The 19,579-nt window shown below is 34.4% G+C and overlaps 1 protein-coding gene across 3 annotated transcripts in view; it reads right to left on the bottom strand.

Annotated features, from left to right (window-relative positions):
• The window catches only part of LOC144440865 (nuclear receptor subfamily 6 group A member 1-like), a 172,829-nt gene that overhangs the window by 74,731 nt on the left and 78,519 nt on the right, over nt 1-19,579 (bottom strand). For 2 of the 3 annotated variants that reach the window (XM_078130299.1, XM_078130298.1), the window contains exon 2: nt 18,350-18,427. In XM_078130299.1, the coding sequence (XP_077986425.1) occupies nt 18,350-18,427 (78 nt within the window). Of the gene's footprint in view, nt 1-18,349; nt 18,542-19,579 lie in introns of those variants that run through there. The other variant, XM_078130297.1, reaches the window with a different exon arrangement.

The raw sequence follows: 19,579 nt of genomic DNA, 5'->3' as shown, positions 1-19,579 counted from the left end.
ACCACACACACCTCTCTTCTTAGGTTTAGTCATGACGAAACGAATGACTGAAAAAAACAACAACACGGTAAGGTACGTAATGACGTCCGTATATAAGGAACGTCTGCACGGAGAAGAAAAACACACAACAAATCTCAATCGCAAAGAGAGAGACAATAATTCGACACTTAGCTGTAATCCTAGGATCTTTAGGGTAACCAAAGTGCCAACCAAGTGGAAAAACCAGTGTGTATAATGGAATTGGAGGGAGGTACTTGAAGACAAAAACAATATCCGTCTACACACTCGTATGCCATGCGATAAAAGACACAAGTACGCATGCGCTAACTGCCACTTAGGCAGGAGACTAAGCTAACCAAATATGGAGCCAGGTATGGTGGAGGGGGCGGGGCCAAAAATTTCTTGGCATGGATTGGAGGAATTAATGCGGGTTACCCATCAGTATTTTGCCAACAGGTAAGTATCATAGTCGAACAGAATTGAACAATCTCCCAACTAGACAGCCAAGGTAATGGACCCACCAAATATCATGGCAATTGGTTCAGCGGTTTTTGACTTTAAGTTGTTTACACACACACACACACACACACACATACACACACACACACACACACACACACACACACATACATAAATACATACATACATACATACATACATACATGTACATACATACATACACACATACATGTACATACACACATACTGACAGACAGACAGACAGACAGACAGACACACACACATACAAACACACACACACACACACACACACACACACACACACACACACACACACACACACACACACACACACATGCACACATACATACATATGAATAAATAGTTAATTATTTCTGGCAGGCTTAGCCAGAAACACTACTATTTATTCTACATGTTCAAATGGAACTGCTCAGTGCGTATACATAATATATATACTTTATAATTAAACCAAATGGCCATTTAAAAATTTGATTCAAAACTACAAGGGAAAGAAAATGGCGACTAAGTGCATCAGGGACATTATAAAAGGTGACAAGTTGAAAGTACATTAAACGAGGCTAGATTGTGCAACTGTTGACGTAATGCATCTGGCATTTTAAGTAGTTACCATTGCCAACAGTTCTCAATGTCACCGATAAATTTTGTCAGTTAGACTTTGTCACTTTAATACATAGTGGGTGATACAATGTCTTGTTATTACTTGGCTACTATAACATCATTGCTGATTCACTCGTTTGTTGCCGCCATGTGGGATGGGCAAACAAAGAAGGTTAGCCAGGGTCAAGGCTATTGATCAGAACATACGACTTGATTAAAATAACACCCACGTACGCATGTCTGAAAGCCAACAGTGTTTCATCATGTCTGAGTGTACTACACATCTGGTGATTAAATTTTTCACTTCTTTTTTATCCAGTATAGCCAAACAAAACAACGACTCACTACTGATCTGGACAAAAGGAGACATCAGAATCATTTTGTTGACAAAACCAAATGTGATTCATTCTGGTGTTAATATCCCAAAGGAACTGATTAGCCAGACATTTTTAAGTTCATCAGTGAAGCAGACAGGCCAGTGAAGGGTCAATCACCTTGTAAACTAGAAACTAGGTCACATGGTATCGTGAGTTCTTGAATCAGAACAAATCAAATAATCTATTAAATTATGTGTCATTTTAAACTACGGCAGAAAAGGTTACAAAAGAGATTTTTATTTTTAGAACTGTACCATGATTTTGTACTTCTATTTTATGTATTTTTTCAAGTTTTGTGGTTGATATAAGTATTTAAACTACCAATTACCACTTGTTCTTCTACTATATCTATTTAATCCACAATCGTACTACTTTTAAATACTGTTGCAAAATCTTCCAAAGTCCATCACCATTTATATCCTATCAATTTTCAACACAATACCAACACAAACTTAAAGCCGTTTTTTTTCTTTTTTTTAATAACAGGCACTATGTAATTTGAACACACCAAATACTGCATCACTGCTGTTACAAATCAACATAATACAGTCAGGAAGTAATGCTTCGTTGTTATCAAAGTTTCAGATTAAATGTATGAAAGTACTTCAGATTTTAATTAAATGGTAACAAATCAGGGTTAACCATATGTTGAAACTATATGGGTAATTACTAGGTACAAGCAAAGATCATATGATACGGGTGGTGGTGGGAGCAATTTGCATAATCTCTCGACAGTACATTTCACATGGCATTTCAATTTTTTAACACCAATATACTCGATTCATCTAGAGAAATGGTTTTTATAATTATCATTTTACATTCAAATAAAAATACTAGTTTGACCTTTGGCTAACCCAAATGCCCTTTCACTTCTTTTATAAGTGAATGAAGTTCAAACAAGCAGTTCCAAAAGTTAATTAAAGGCATTTATGGAAAATACATTTTCATATATCATCTTTCCGTAGAGACATTTTAATCAACAGTCAGCTACTACAACAACATAAAGAAATTCACAGATCTTTCAGGTAGCAACAGGTAGCCTGTTTTTTTTATATAACTTATACAAAATGAAACAGACAAATAACATTTGATGTGACTGTCTAATCAAATTACAGGGGATTCACCATGAGCATGCAGTTTTGATCTGACATGATATCCAATTCTGCAACACTGGCCCCACAAGGTGTAATGTTAAGATAAATAAAGATATCAGAGATTGACAGCTCTGTGAAAGCATGGATCATTGCCTGGTTTGTGGAGTCAGTGTGAAATTAGATATTTAAATATGTACAATCTACCAAATATCTGCTACTGTGTACATCTCATAAACAAAACACAGATAACAGACTTTGGAAGCAATAATTGTAGTTATATACTTTATTAAAACCTTGAAGCCACTGAATTTGATACTTTATATCAAAATTGCATGTTCATGGTGAATCCCCTGTATTGTACTAGGTTTTCCACTTTCCACATGGTTACTGCAGTATCCAGCAGTGTCCATCAGGTGTATCTAATGTTCAGTATTCAAAATGACTATACATCTATCATATCATCAAGGAGACAAGAATTCAGAGTTCAAATTTATAAACATTATCAATAGTCTACCAAAGGAAATAGTTTGAATGTTTGACGCGTGTAAGGCATTCATCTTCATCTTCCGAGTTCAGAGTTCAGGGTTCAGAGTTGAAAACCTTTGAATTCAATAACAAATGGTGTGTGTTAACCTATCTGTTGTTAATCACCAACATGACCAGACATCGGTGACTCAGAAGTAAATCACTAGTGTTTAATAACATATGGTAGACAAAGTAATCTATTGGGTATTTCATATCATATTGTCCTAGGTTATAGTTATACCACAATAGGGGGACTTAACAGTAGTTTTCCTCTTCTCAGTACCTAAATATACCTCTCATTCATTTAAACTTCGAGGGGTAGGGGAATGAGGGTTATATCACCTCCTTTACACTTCAGTACCTAAATCTATCCCTCATCACCTACACTGGGGAGAGGTCATGATATCCCCTCACATTATGCTTCAATATCCCCCTCATTCACTTAAACTAGGGGGTAGTCATATCATCCCCTCACCTTATGCTTCAATATCCTCCTCATTCACTTAAACTAAGGGGTAGTCATGATATCCCCCTCATCTAAGGCTTCAAAATTTAAATCCATCCCTAATTCAGTAGTCATGATAACAGTGCTAAAATCTAAATTATTTCAAAGTGCCACTTTCACTGAGAATGGGAGGGGGAGGGGGAGGGGGGGGGGGGGTTAGTGGTCATACCATCTCCACTGTATTCCAATGCATCAAATTCACTTAAACTGGAGGAGGGGAGGAAGAGGTTTCTATCAACCCCCTCCCACCCCTTTATTCCAATACCTACTACAGGCATCACCATATTCACTTAAACAGACAATCATATCAATTCCTTTATATTCTAGTATCTATAAATGTACCCCAAAACTCATATCAAGGGGAGGGGGAATCATATCCCTCGTACCTAGATGTCCCCCATATTCACATAAAATGGTAGGGAGATCATCTCATTACCTCCCATATATAACTCAAGTACCAAGATGTAATCTAAAATTGGTTTAACTGCAGGGGAAGGAGTGCGGTGATTTACTTTAATACCTGATGGGGAGGGTATCACATCAACTCTTCTCCCTCTCCCCTCCACATATGTATGTAATACCGAGATGTAATGTATTCCTAACACTGCACTGGCTACCTGTGAACCTCAGAATTGACTATAAAATATGTCGTTTAATGTTCAAATGTCATCAGAATGAGGCACCAGACCACTTAATATCTATTTTAACTCCTTCCAAGGTGAAGCACGCTGGACTGAGGTCAAGTAACAATTTGGAAAGTTCCTACCATGTTCCTAGAACGGTCCGTAAAACATTTGGAGACAGGGCATACAGTGTTCAAGGTCCCAAAAAATGGAACGCATTACCACTAGACCTGACAAATATAGTCACGTATGAAAAGTTTAAAGTGGAACTCAAAACTCACCTTTTTGGTAAATTCTAAAGCGGACCGACACTAACTATTATTGAGAACATTATTACAGACTATTTCCAGTATCAGCCTGTCAGCTTCATGCATTAAAAAGATTTTGGTTACTTCTGCCTTATTTTGCATTTGTGCATTACTGTAAAGCGATGTGGATAATGTTTTCGTTGACATATCGCTATATAAATTAAATTCTAATTCTAATTCTTTTCTCTCATAAACTCGAGGGTGGGGGAAGGAGTCATATTTACTCATATGTACTGGAATATGCCTAGTTTACCCCTTGTTCATAAGAACTTCAGAGGTGGGTGATCTAATATATTACCACTGAACAAACACAAACATACACTAGAAACAAGAAACATGTCATAGTGATGCCGATATGCAGATATGCTACACAACTATTTCTGGTTCAGAAAATAAAGTACTTTTTAATTTTTGCTAAAAATATGAAATTTGCATCAATATTGATGCATCTGTGTCACCTTGCATGCATGCTTTTCTCTCTGGAAATTCTGAAAGGATATCTAGGAGGCCATATGTGTCGCCTGCAGTGAAATGGAAATGAATCAACTTGGGTTTTGTACCTGCCAGAGAAAAGTTATCTACATCCTGAAACAGAACTCAAAAGAACTCAATTTTAATAAGTAATTTAATCTTAGGGGTTTGATTCTATCTGAAAAAATAAAAGGAATTATATTGTATAATATCATATTGAGGCAAAAAATATACCTTTTAAAAGTATTTATTTCCATCATTTTTGTTTCAAGTATTGTACGAATCACTTAAGGGGAATACTTTCTTTTTCTTTTCTAAAATGAATTTCTTTTGAAAACATAAGATAAAGATTAGCCCTTGGGTATTCACAATAATTAATAAAAGATCAACTCAAACTTAGATTCATTTGGTTGTCATCTCACACCTTTGTATTTCATTTGTGTCAAAAATCACAGACAAGGTCATTAACTGTTATACAGAATAAGTCATTAATATCTTCTTCCATGTCCTATGTTGTGATTTGTCAATACATGGTCACATGGTATGTAGAATTTGTGTTCTAGTATTGTTAGAACTGTACATTTTTTACATGTATAAAATATTACGTATACAGATCATTAATAAGTTAAATCCTAATACCAGGTTTGAGTTCATTTAATTACAAGTGATGGTTAAGTATACATCAGTAAGTACAATACTGTGGGTACCGTTTAATATGCAGAAAAAAATGACATCCCAAAAACATATAAACTCAACTTGTGCCCATTTAAACTCTGGTCACACTAAAAGAGAAAGGTATCATCATCATCCATCATTACAAATTAAACATGTTTGTTCATGTTTTATAAACTTAGTATAAAACTACATTCAATAGTTTGAAGATAAAATATGGTTTGATGATTTATATACCACTGTACTGATGTTAGATATGAATTAATATCAACTATCAAAAACAAATGTCCGGCAAACTTAGGCGTAAAAAAAAAATATTGTGTGGTTCCAATTACATTCAATTTTAAAAATAGGTGGAGTAGGTAGATGTTGTATTTTATTTTTTTATATATTTTTTTCGTGTGAGAGTCTAGTTTAGGTTTTCCATTGTTTTCCAAATGGTCTCTGTGTTGTTTATTTCTTCCTATCAGATGTACAGCCATTACAGATTAGAAGAATATTTTTCTATTGTCTTTTTAAGTTGCTGTCAGGTTCCGCACCCACTATTTCTTGCGATATGTCCCGATTTTCGTGATTTTATTATTATTTTTCTCGGTGTGAAAAACTAGGTGGGGTTGGATAACTGGAACCAAACAACTTTTTTATTTGGCCTTATAGAAAAAAGTTGGCCCAGAATAAAAGAATGATCTTATAGCCCTGTCCTCTTCTGAATCGATTCAAAGGTGATAAAAGTGGTTCTAAATCGGTGTATGTCCCCACATGAAAAATATAAGCAATGGGATTTGAATTGATTGATTTTAGAGTCCTGTCCTCACACGTCAAATTCAGTTTACTTTTGTTTCAATGACGTGGTTGCAAAGTATTGGGGGGGGGGGGGGGGGGGGGCATTGCTATGACAACAGACAATTCAACATGGAATATTTCCTGAGAAATAACAGTATTGTCCAATATAACCGTCAAGCGAGTCTATCAGATCAAAAATTACTTCAGTCTCACTTGAAGGAATTTGAATGGGACAATCTCTCCGTTTAGAGTTAATTATAATCATGTTGACTGGTATCTTTACAATGGGATAGGATAGCAACAGGGAGGTACAATATCCCAGACAAATTATGATCAATAAATAAATAACATATAAATAAATAACGATTAATACAAAATAGTGAAATGACTAAATAAACAAAGTGATCTACTAAAAGTAAAATTAATAGATACATTTAAATTAAAAAAATTTCTGAAATGAATTCTTTACAATTCTCGAGGTTAGAGGTGCACTATTATTGGTATTTAAACAATTTTCAGGGAATAGTTACAACTGGTGCCGTTTTAACATGGTGACAAATTCAAAACCAAGCTTTCAATTTCAACTTGTCACTACACTACCTACAGGTAATATTGATCACTAATCACATATACAATGTCTTTATATAAATAACTGACAAATTTTTCAATATATCTTTGGTTATTTGATGAAAAAAATGTCCCCATTGCAGCCAGTGCAGGATAATTAGGTGAAATTTGTTAAAATACCAATAATTAAACTTTGTGCATGTTAATTAGAGGTCAATTTTATCCATGAGTACTACATATATAAAAGTTGGAATTATGATCACGTTGGGAGCACTGATTTTAAGGTGCGGACCCAAAACTCAATTTGACTGGATTTATTTCATCACAATTATGTGTACAACTACACAATACATTTACCCACAGGTGATTCAGTACTGTACAGGGTGTATGATACTACAATCACCAATGCCTTCCCTACTAACCTAACCCTGATAACCTTGACAAAACAGTCATGTGGCTAACTGGCTTTAAAACCATTTAATAATACCACACAAAATAATCACGTTTAAACTAGCTTTGGGAGAAACTTCCGCTAACTAAAAACTTGATCTAACAACCCATAGTTGGTTATCTGGTAAATGAAATACCATACACTTGACATAATATAGACGGTGTTTGGAGTCCCCTTCCCCTTTATTATATACTAGTATGTCATTATCTCTAATAAAATAGTTACAAAAAATGTTCCGGTTACAGCTAGAGTAACTTTAAGGATATGACAAGCCTTTGAGTCTATGAATTCCTTAGTTGTTTCACTAGCTTTACCTACAACTATCTGTGTTTTTTGTCAAAAGTTATACAAGTTGGTAAAATCTCCCTGTGTTTCCTACTCTCTTCACCATCAGTTACCTATGAATCATTTGTTTCTTTGCTAAAGGTAGTTTATCAATCTTTGTACGTTTCCTTCCCAGGTGTTCAGATATACCAACATTCCCACCTACACTGTGGTAATGTGTATACAAATTTACATGTAGATTTTATCATGCTTCCCACCCTGTCCTGAAATCTTGGCAGAAACACAGGATGAGGGTTGATTTTAAATTGTCGTATAAGAACATCAGTAAGCTCGGCTGTAGACAGTATCTCAGTCTTGATTCTATGTCTGTACTACAATATCAATATATGCTGAGCTCATGGGTAGATACATTTCTATCTGCCTGAATCCATCTCTTTCCATACTAATATTCAAATTAAGAACCCCCATCATGCAGTCTTTGAAAGTTTCAACTTTAGGTGCTAAGGTGACGTTATATAGGTTCCTACATGAAAACTATGAATACTGATGTCATGAATCATGTAGTTAGAGCAAAAAAATATGGAATATATACTCTGGTCATTCTATGTCACGAAAAAGCCTGTCTATATCACTGGTTCCACTGTGTTCAAAGTATGAGTCAACATTCAGAATTGCCATGACCTTCCCCTGATTTCTCTTTGATATTACTAACGCTGATATCATTATGTTATTCTTCAATATTTTTCTTGATTCTGCTGAAAAATACTAGTGACCTAAGGGTTGTCACAACGACTCTATAGACGTGTAGCCACAAAGACCCCTCAGGTCACTTGTATTTTCCTTGGTTGGAATAACATCTAATTCTAACTCTTTCTAGTACTAGTAGGGGGTATTTGTTTGTACAAAAAAAAACACAAGTTGGGAAAAATGAAATTAATTATGGTTCTATCTCTGTATTAAAACCAATAGAATTCAGTCTGTTTTAAAGCAACAAAATAACAATTTTACTGATAACAATTTCTGAACAGAAAATAAGACAAAAATACTGCAGACCCAGAATTTTCAAAAAAGACTAATTTTTTGGCTTATTTTGTTGCAAAAACAAGGAATAAGGAATCACTTGTACTAAAATGTTCTCTTGTATTTCAACACAATGTACTAGGCGCAGTAGTTCCCATAACATTCCTGGATTACTGAAAAATATCAATATCTTCCAAAAGTGAAAATATCTCTGTCTGCAATACATGCACTATAGTGGTAATGAAAAGACAAATTGCTATAGTCAAAATGATAAAGATCACGAGTCACCACATAATGTATACATTATATACATAATACATAGTCAATACATAACACTTGAGTGTAATAAAAAAAATTGTTTGGTTCCGGTTACCCCGACCCCACCTTGTTTTTTACACCGACCCTAAACATTTTTTATGAATTCGAGAAAATACAAAATTGCGAAAATTGTGAAGTCTCGCAAGAAACAGAGGATGCCTCAACTTAAAAAGACAGTATAAAATTGTTCTTCTAATCTGTAATGGCTGTACATCTGATGAGAAGAAACCAATAACATAGAGACCATATGGTAAACAATGGAAAACATAACTACCTGAACTATACACTCATCTATGAAAAAAAAATTTTTTTTTTAAAAATAAGAAATCTACCTACCCCACATATTCAAAATTGAATGTAATCGGAACCACACCATTTTTTTTTCCTTAGTTATAACTATCATATTAACAAACGTTAAGAATATTGATAAAGGTACATGTTTTGGGATTTTCTGACTTACTGCAGTTTTTCTCTCTATTAAAAGGAATGTAAATTTTGATGGATTTCCTCATATCTATTTGAGGATCTATAAATAATGTAAAATGCTTGAAACATACTTGGAAAAATATATCATTTATCGTTACATCAATATATGATTGAGAGCCATATACAGCATACAAAGTAGATGGGAAATCTAACTATTGAGTTACATTTTATATGAACTTAAAAATAGATAGGTTAGGTTAAGACTTCTTTATTTTCTAGTTATATTTCAAGTGAACTTTCCAATTGTCAAGGGAGAATAATCCCTTTCTGGGTATGGTGATAATCCGGGTTACTTTGTCTGGAGTGAAGAGTGGCTATGTGTCTACTTCAATGTACTCAACAATAGTGATATCACACACATGGCGATATAGAGATACCACACCATACACACATGGAGATATAGAGATACCATACCATACACACAGGGAGATATAGAGATACTATACCATACACACAGGGAGATATAGAGATACTATACCATACACACAAGGAGATATAGATACCATACCATACACACAGGGAGATATAGAGATACCACACCATACACACAAGGAGATATAGATACCATACCATACACACATGGAGATATAGAGATACCATACCATACCATACACACATGGAGATATAGAGATACCATACCATACCATACCATACACACATGGAGATATACAGATACCAATACCATACACACAAGGAGATATATAGATACCACACCATACACACAGGGAGATATAGAGATACCACACCATACACACAGGGAGATATAGAGATACCACACCATACACACAAGGAGATATATAGATACCACACCATACACACAGGGAGATATAGAGATACCACACCATACACACAAGGAGATATATAGATACCACACCATACACACAGGGAGATATAGAGATACCACACCATACACACAAGGAGATATATAGATACCACACCATACACACAGGGAGATATAGAGATACCATACCATACACACATGGAGATATGGAGATACCACACCATACACACATGGAGATATGGAGATACCACACCATACACACAAGGAGATCTATATAGAGATACCATACCATACACACAAGGAGATATAGAGATACCATACCACACACACAAGGAGATCTATATATAGATACCATACCATACACACAAGGAGATATAGAGATACCATACCATACACACAGGGAGATATATAGATACCACACCATACACACAAGGAGATATAGAGATACCATACCATACACACAGGGAGATATATAGATACCACACCATACACACAAGGAGATATAGAGATACCACACCATACACACAAGGAGATCTATATAGAGATACTATACCATACACACAAGGAGATATAGAGATACAATACCATACACACAAGGAGATATAGAGATACCATACCACACACACAAGGAGATCTATATAGAGATACCATACCATACACACAAGGAGATATAGATACCATACCATACACACAAGGAGATATAGAGATACCATACCATACACACAAGGAGATCTATATAGAGATACCATACCACACACACAAGGAGATATAGACACCATACCATACACACAAGGAGATATAGAGATACCATACCATACACACAGGGAGATATAGATACCATACCATACACACACAAGGAGATCTATATAGAGATACCATACCACACACACAAGGAGATATAGACACCATACCATACACACAAGGAGATATAGAGATACCATACCATACACACAGGGAGATATAGATACCATACCATACACACAAGGAGATATAGAGATACCACACCATACACACAAGGAGATCTATATAGAGATACTATACACACAGGGAGATAGAGATACCATACCATACACACAACAAGGAGATCTATAAAGAGATACCATACCATACACACAAGGAGATATAGAGATACCATACCATACACACAAGGAGATATAGAGATACCATACCATACACACAAGGAGATATAGAGATACCATACCATACACACAAGGAGATATAGAGATACCATACCATACACACAAGGAGATATAGAGATACCGTACCATACACACAAGGAGATATAGAGATATCATACCATACACACAAGGAGATATAGAGATACAATACCATACACACAAGCAGATATAGAGATACAATACCATACACACAAGGAGATATAGAGATACCATACCATACACACAAGGAGATATAGAGATACCATACCATACACACAAGCAGATATAGAGATACAATACCATACACACAAGGAGATATAGATATACAATACCATACACACAAGGAGATATAGAGATACCATACCATACACACAAGCAGATATAGAGATACAATACCATACACACAAGGAGATATAGAGATACCATACCATACACACAAGCAGATATAGAGATACAATACCATACACATAAGGAGATATATAGATATCATACCATACACACAGGGAGATAGAGATACCATACCATACTTTATATTGTGGTGGAGGTTTCTTTTACGTTTCAAGTGCCTTTGAGTCAGTGAACTAACTTGGTGAAATGTAGTTACAGTAATTTCAGTTGTGGTGATGGTGGTACTGTATTGTTGTGGTGGTGATAGTCATGGTGGTGAGGGCGGTGGTATTGTCATGGTGATATTGTAATATCCCTCCTTCCTCCCTGGGTTATTAATTCACCAACACTATTTCCATTTACTCCCCCCAAAATTCCTCCCTGGGTTAACATCCCTATTTCTCTTTTACTCCCCTTCTCCTTCACAGTTACAACACTCCTGTTCCCCACATACCCCTCCTTCCACTCGAGGTGACCATAATTCCTAAGTAAGACCAATATCCCTATTTCCTCTTTTGTGCCCCCTCCCCTCAGTGATTAACACCCTTATTCCACATGTACCCCTCCTTCCACTCTTGGTGACCCCCATATCTGAGTAATCCTCTCAAACTTTACATCACAAGTAACTAGTAATGACAAGAATAAAACCCTGTAGACTGACAGGATAGCAACGACACTGTTTGTAATACAAAACTGTTTGTAATTCTACCACAGGTAATGAAGCTAGGAGTACTTCATGTTTAAAATGTTAAACAGCTTTAGTTTCTACAGTAGTCAAAGATTTCATACAAAAAACCAGACAGATAAAGTTATCTCAAGTCGTGCAAAATCTTATCTACTGTAATACTTCTTGTCGATTCTACACCGTACATGCAAAATGAATGATTGAAATGATTGAACTAACAGCTACACCAGAACTGATTTATAAAAATATTATATTTTACAAAATCTTTTCTATGCGTAAATCTTCACTGATCAAAATATCGACACGACCGACAACAATTTACATTTTAATATTGTAATGGTTCTTTTGGATACAATATTTGAATTAAAAACACTTCTTCCAACGTCCTTCATTTAATTCTCTCTAAATCTTCTAACATCAACTTTTCAAGTAAAATGCACGTCAGAAATAAACAGTTTAAACTATTTGTTACTTTGTTCAAGAAAACTGAAACCCATTTTCAGTTGAAATCGGGGGCGACTATTTCAATTTTTTATAAATTATATAGAGGTTAAAATGATATCAAAATAAACTACAACTATTTTAGAATACAATATGGCCACTGACTAATTTCATAAACTCCATGGGGAAAATATAATATAGTATGATTTCCTTGACTGAATCATGAAATTTCTTTAATTTATCACTTTCAAAGGAGCAGGAACAACTTGTCATATGGCAAAATTTGGAACTTTGGTTTTGGGGGAAATTTCTCCTCTGAGTTCCAATCGACCTTAAATTGAAAAAAACTTGCGCAAATATTCATAAATAGTACAATTCATACCACTAATCGTATCCCTGTGACAAACCTCACTTCTAAAATTTGTAGCAAATTTTGCTTTTTTATCGTATTCCTTCAAAAGAACATATCCCCATGCCTCTCAACTCACAGGATCCAAAGTCATACATCTTTACATCCAAAGTCATACATACACCTTTACATCCAAAATCATACATCTTTGATTCCAAAATTCTATTCATTACATCATTTTGTTTTTAATAACAGGCAAGTTTCACCAGTGAATAATCAGGATTGATAGAGGCATACTTGTAAATAAGCCTACTAATTTGAAGCATTTCATTAAAATTTAACATAAAATGGTGTACACACCCCTAGAGATGACCAATATTTATCTTATGATGGTTTATAGATACTTGTACACATAAAATAAAAAAAGACATCTAAAGGACACATTGATAGACAACAATTTCTTTACACTGAACCCCTGACACTTTCATCTATGCATCTGAAAGAATAATGAGAAAGCCTGTGAGTTGGCAAGGGTTGCTGCTTTTTCATTTTTCATCTTGTACAAGCTTCAGAAATGTCATATCTTACGGACATGAATATTTGTTGCTCACAGCAAAGTTAATAATGAAATAGTCTGGGTTTGAACACGCAGTGGCCACTGCTTGCTGTGTACAACAGGTGGTCATACAAATATAATGTCTGCCACGTTTTGAATTACAGAGGTGACATTTGCCGACAGAGTTCAATGTCTGTATGCTGTACTATTCACCACTTTACAAATGAATACTTTTTTGTTCCCCAACAAAACTCCAACAGGGTTTTTTTCACTATTTAAAAAAGTCTGGGCTCAAAGACAACAGTATTGGTAAGTGTCTCAGTTTGTAAAAAAACATCTGGTCTCCTCGGCTGACTAATATATTTTTCTTTATCACTGTCTTTTTTTCTTATAAACTGCTAGAAAAGGATTTCATTTCATTTTTTTTAAATGATTTAACCCATTCAGTACTGAAAACTTTGCCACCAAAATTATTTGAACAAAATTCTTGTTTTTATGTAAGTTTTTGGCATATATCAGCTTCATTTTAGACTGGAATTAAAGAAATGTTATTTTGTAATAAAGTAATATTATTGTAATTATGAAAATATTCATATAAATTGGGTCCCAAAATTATTTAAAACCCGTCTCCAGTCATGAAAGGGTTAAACAAATCAAATGAGCATAAAGAGACAAATATTTTAAAAGAATTATTCAAAAAGTTTCCTTTACAGACACTTGTTTGTAATTTACAATTCAAATTTTAATTACAGGGGGTGGAGATTGATATTATGTTTTTTATCAGTACAACATGTAAGCTTATATTACAAATTTTACAAAAAATCTCCTGACATCTTTCCCTCTTAAAAACAGGTCTTCACGTATCATTTTCAAAAGGATGTAAAACTAGAACATTACAAATGAAATACAATGATATTAGAAAGTGTCTGGTATTGGCTTGTACAAAAAAGAAGTACTTTTCACCAATGTATTGAACATAAAATAGAGAGTCACTTACACTTTTTAATTACGGTGTGTGTCTGAAGATGAGAAAAAAGCCGCAAAACTAACTTCTTAAATGGTATGATTATTTTCACACTAGGGAATTGAACAGATAATAAAGTGCAGTAGACTGTTTCCCTGTTTTTTGTCTAACTATCTGTCTGTGTCTGGGCTCGATGTCTTCAAAAGAGTTAACCCTTGTCTTCTCAATCATCATCATCTTTACTACTTTCAAATTACAATTTCAATATTATATTATTTAAATATATCCATGGATTATTATGAATAATTAAACTTGAGTCTTTACTCTAACAACACAGCTGATAAGGTTGATATGTTTTTTTACATTATTTTCCCATCATAGTTATCTGCTATTTACTACAGTTAGAGACTATTTCACACACAACTACAAAAACAGAACAATAAACAAAGTTACGGGAGGTGTCTACCTGTTACATCTCTAAAACATCTTTCTCTATACACAATAGACAATGAATAGAGCGGCAAACAAGTAAACTTGAACTGATTCATCACCTATATAATGAATTTTGCTTAGGAGACAAGGAGACGAGGGGGGGGGACGGATTTGGTATTCATCCAACTTAATATCTCACTGTGCTCATCAAAGACAAACAGCAGAACAAATTATTGCTTGACTAATATTTCATTTCAATATTTCAATATTCATGATATTGGACAGTAAAAACACATTTGATTGAGGGTGTGGGGAGGGGTGGGGGATTGAGGGTGTGGGGAGGGGCGGGGGATTTAGAGGTATACTTCTCAAACCTACAATATTTTCTCAGTCTAAAAAACGACAATAATTTACAAACTTAAAGGTAAAAAGAGCAAAAATTCTGAGGTTTTATAATTTGTAATTTGGTACTTCCCAATTCATTATTTTTAAAACTTTGCAAAATTTAAAATACCTAAAGGTATATATAATAATCTTCATTTATACTGGATAGTTCTTTAAGCATATAAACACTTGTCTCCCAAGAAGTCCAGTGAGGGCCATCCCTCATGGGTTCAGTGTTAATGCAGGAGGAAACTGGAATACCCGCATGCATGGTAATTTAATCGAACCCTGAATGGGGTTCGAACCCCAACCGCAGTGGTAAGACGCAAGTGGTTTAACCACTTGGCCACCGACAACCCAATCACAGCTATATACGTTATCATCACATAAATGGTACCATTTTTACACTTTTTTCTTGCAAGAGAAATCATACAAATAATTATATACAAAACCTGTACAAATGTGACAAGCCATTGTAGTACACCCCCTGATAAGATGTTGGCAAAAATTTTGGATTTCATCATGAGAAATATTTTAAAGTGGCCATATGGATGAGAATTTGGTATTTATTTTGGATTTTTATTTGATAAAACAGCTTCACTATGTTTTTCTACTTGAAAAAATAATGTGAAATAACATATACCAAGTCCATGTTCACATCTCAATAAACGGCAAAACACTAAACAATGTGTAAAATTTTTGTTATTGTACGTACAATAACAAACTTTTTACACTTTTTGCATCTTTTTGCAATGTATTGAGTTATGAACATGGACTTGGTATGTGTTCTTTCGTTTTATTTTTTCAAGTAGAAAAACATAGTGAAGCTGTTTTATCAAATAAAAATCCAAAATAAATACCAAATTCTCATCCATATGGCCACTTTAACTTTATGAATAGAATTTTCCTTTGTAAATTGTTTGTTTTTAAGAAAATGATTTAGTCATCAAATAAAAACTGGTACATCTAAAGCTTCAAGTTTAAAAATTATTGGGAAAATTGTTGAAAATGATTGAGAAAATTGAAAATTGTTGAAAATGATTGAGAAACACTGACAATTATTGAGAACAACTTTACAGTTGCCAACTGTCTTGATGATTTGTATAAAATTGAAAATAAAATGACAAGGTAATATTAGTTTTTCAATTTCAATTTGACAGCAGACTGGCGATAAGTAGAATCAGTCCAAATAATGCGACAATGTTTCTTTTATGGGGTATAAAGTAGGTAAACTAAAGGAAACACTGCAGGCTTTCTACCACAGGTACTTTTTCTAACATCTGTTCAGGTGTAGTATCAGACTCGTTTGCAAGATTTTACCCCCTCAATAATAAGAATTCTGAAACATTTTACCCTTCAGTAATTAAGAATTCTAAAAGATTTTACTCATCAATTCTGAAAGTTTTTACCCCCTCAGTAATTAAGAATTTCGAAAGATTTTACCCCCCCCCCCCCAATTCTGAAAGATTTTACCCCCGTAACTAAGAATTCTGAAAGATCCCCCCCCCCCAATTCTGAAAGATTTTACCCCCTCAGTAATGAAGAATTCTGAAAGCTTACATTACACTTACATGCACATCACGCTTTCAAAATTTTACCCCCTCAGTAACCAAAAAACACAGCATTTAAATCATATGTTTTGTTTACTTACACAATCACAAAGTAACTAACTTTGAATACATTGGTAAATTGTTCACACCACCACACTGTCTAATGTTAACATTGTGAGTTTATTCTGGACTTATGATTAATACATATACTTCTGAATAACTATAGCCAATAATAGCTCAATATATCCACAATATAGTATTGACATTCATACCAACCATATTGACTGAAACACACCAGACACAAAGGAAGTTTAGAAAACAAACTATCACCCCTGTCCTTGCCCTACGTACTAACTATTCAAAAATAACACTTTAGAAAAAATTACACAACTACATAAACTTCTAGAAAAACTTTGGATCATATTCTATAAACTGTGGACACTGTCCAGTGTGAAGAAGTAGCACACTTCTTGTTGACCACATTTTATTTGGTAAGATTTTTGTTCAATCATTTCGATGGACGTTGAACCATACGTGACCGACACCGTTTCTCAAAAAATAAAATGACTCAAATCATAATACAACAACAATCGCAGCTCACCCAAGTATAACATAGAATTGTAAGCTTCAATGGGGTAGTATGTCTCTGGTGTCCTACAACAAGGAGATTAATAGGCGTCTGATTGATAGCCAAGTATGCCCTCACTTCTATTATTTTTAAACTGATTTTCCAGCCGGTCAACGTAACCTCTATTGTTCAACTTCCTTGTTTTATATACACAACCGGTGAAGAGTGACTGGCATGGCACAAAAGCTACACTTAGACACGGATTCAGGAAGATTTATTTGTACTATGGTTTGCATCTTTTAAAATGTCACTATGGCGTGAATGACGACATATCTCTTAACTGTTCACTTTAAAAAATGGGGGCAAGATTTCAACATTATGATTATTGTTCACAGGCAATACTATTCTCATCCTACCATGTTCATTACACACACACACACATACACACATACGTACATACGTTAGTACATACATATGTATGTATGTATGTACACACATCGTTATGGACATACCTTGCCGTGGTGGTCGATCCGAGCCAAAACCATTGCTTTCCGAGAATTGATTCAACCTTGCCGAAAGTTCTGCATTACCTGGAAAGAAACCATACATTGTTAGCGGCTGATACGACCAGTCATACATGGGAGGAGTGTCATCGAGTCCCTGTCCGGCTACTTTCATGACAACAAATTCTTTCACATCTTCTGTCTGGCGGCCGGCTAGGAATGCAACTATATCAAACTTAGGGGGTCAGGATATACTATGAGACTACCTAGCAATGGTAAAAATGTTGATCTACTTGTTAAATTGACTCCCCCTAACGTTTACTTTATGTGAGATTTTTTTCAATCGCCATAGGTAGACTTCATATATACTGAAAGTCTGTCATTTATTTTTTAACAAATGCATTAACGGCTTCCTCATACACATAAACGACAAAAAATGAACTGCTCTTCAAAAATTGATCAAAAAACATGATTTTGAAAAAAATGAACATATGAGTTGAATGTAGAGCGATTAACTTGTAATATGCCTGGTAACCATTTTGTGTTTATTAATATGTAATTATTTATCATTTTTGATAAGTATATCAATACATTAAATATTGTATGTATACACATTATTTGTTGTCTAAACATAAATTCATAACTTCAACATATTGTAAATGGTATAACTCATAAAATACATCTATAGTATAATCTAAACATAAAACAATTCAGTAACACTTCAACTTTTTGTTCTAACAGCAAAAAAAAAATGTTTGAAAATGAACATTAGTGAGATATATAAAAGAAAGGAGATGCTTATTACTACCTTGAACTATTACTACATGAATATCGCAATTTTTTTTCAAGATGTGAATATTTCACAAACTATGGTATCATATTTGACTACTTTGTACACAGTCATGATGTATTTTTCAAATGTATGTAATTGATAGTACTAGGCAACATGAAGCTTCAACTAGCATTACAACTGCAATATGCTGTGCGCTGACTAAATCAACAATAATACTACAGCTGTTACACTCGCGCTAGTGGAAAATTCCTCAAAAATGACGATTTTGTTTTTCTTGTTACACAAACTTTGGCAGAAATTATCTCAACAACCGACAGCTTTTCACTTGATTAAATACTGACTAGCTGGACTGAACTTTGACTTTTTTTAATGGTTGCCATGGTAATGTAATTCTAAAATAGCACATGCCCGTGTTCTTTTTGACTCTGGGCTTGTAATTGCTGTAT

Source organism: Glandiceps talaboti, chromosome 10 (assembly GCF_964340395.1).
Source record: "Glandiceps talaboti chromosome 10, keGlaTala1.1, whole genome shotgun sequence".
Lineage (NCBI taxonomy): Eukaryota > Metazoa > Hemichordata > Enteropneusta > Spengelidae > Glandiceps > Glandiceps talaboti.
The sequence above is the reverse complement of the archived record's forward strand: the minus strand, read 5'-3'. Positions and strand labels throughout refer to the sequence as shown.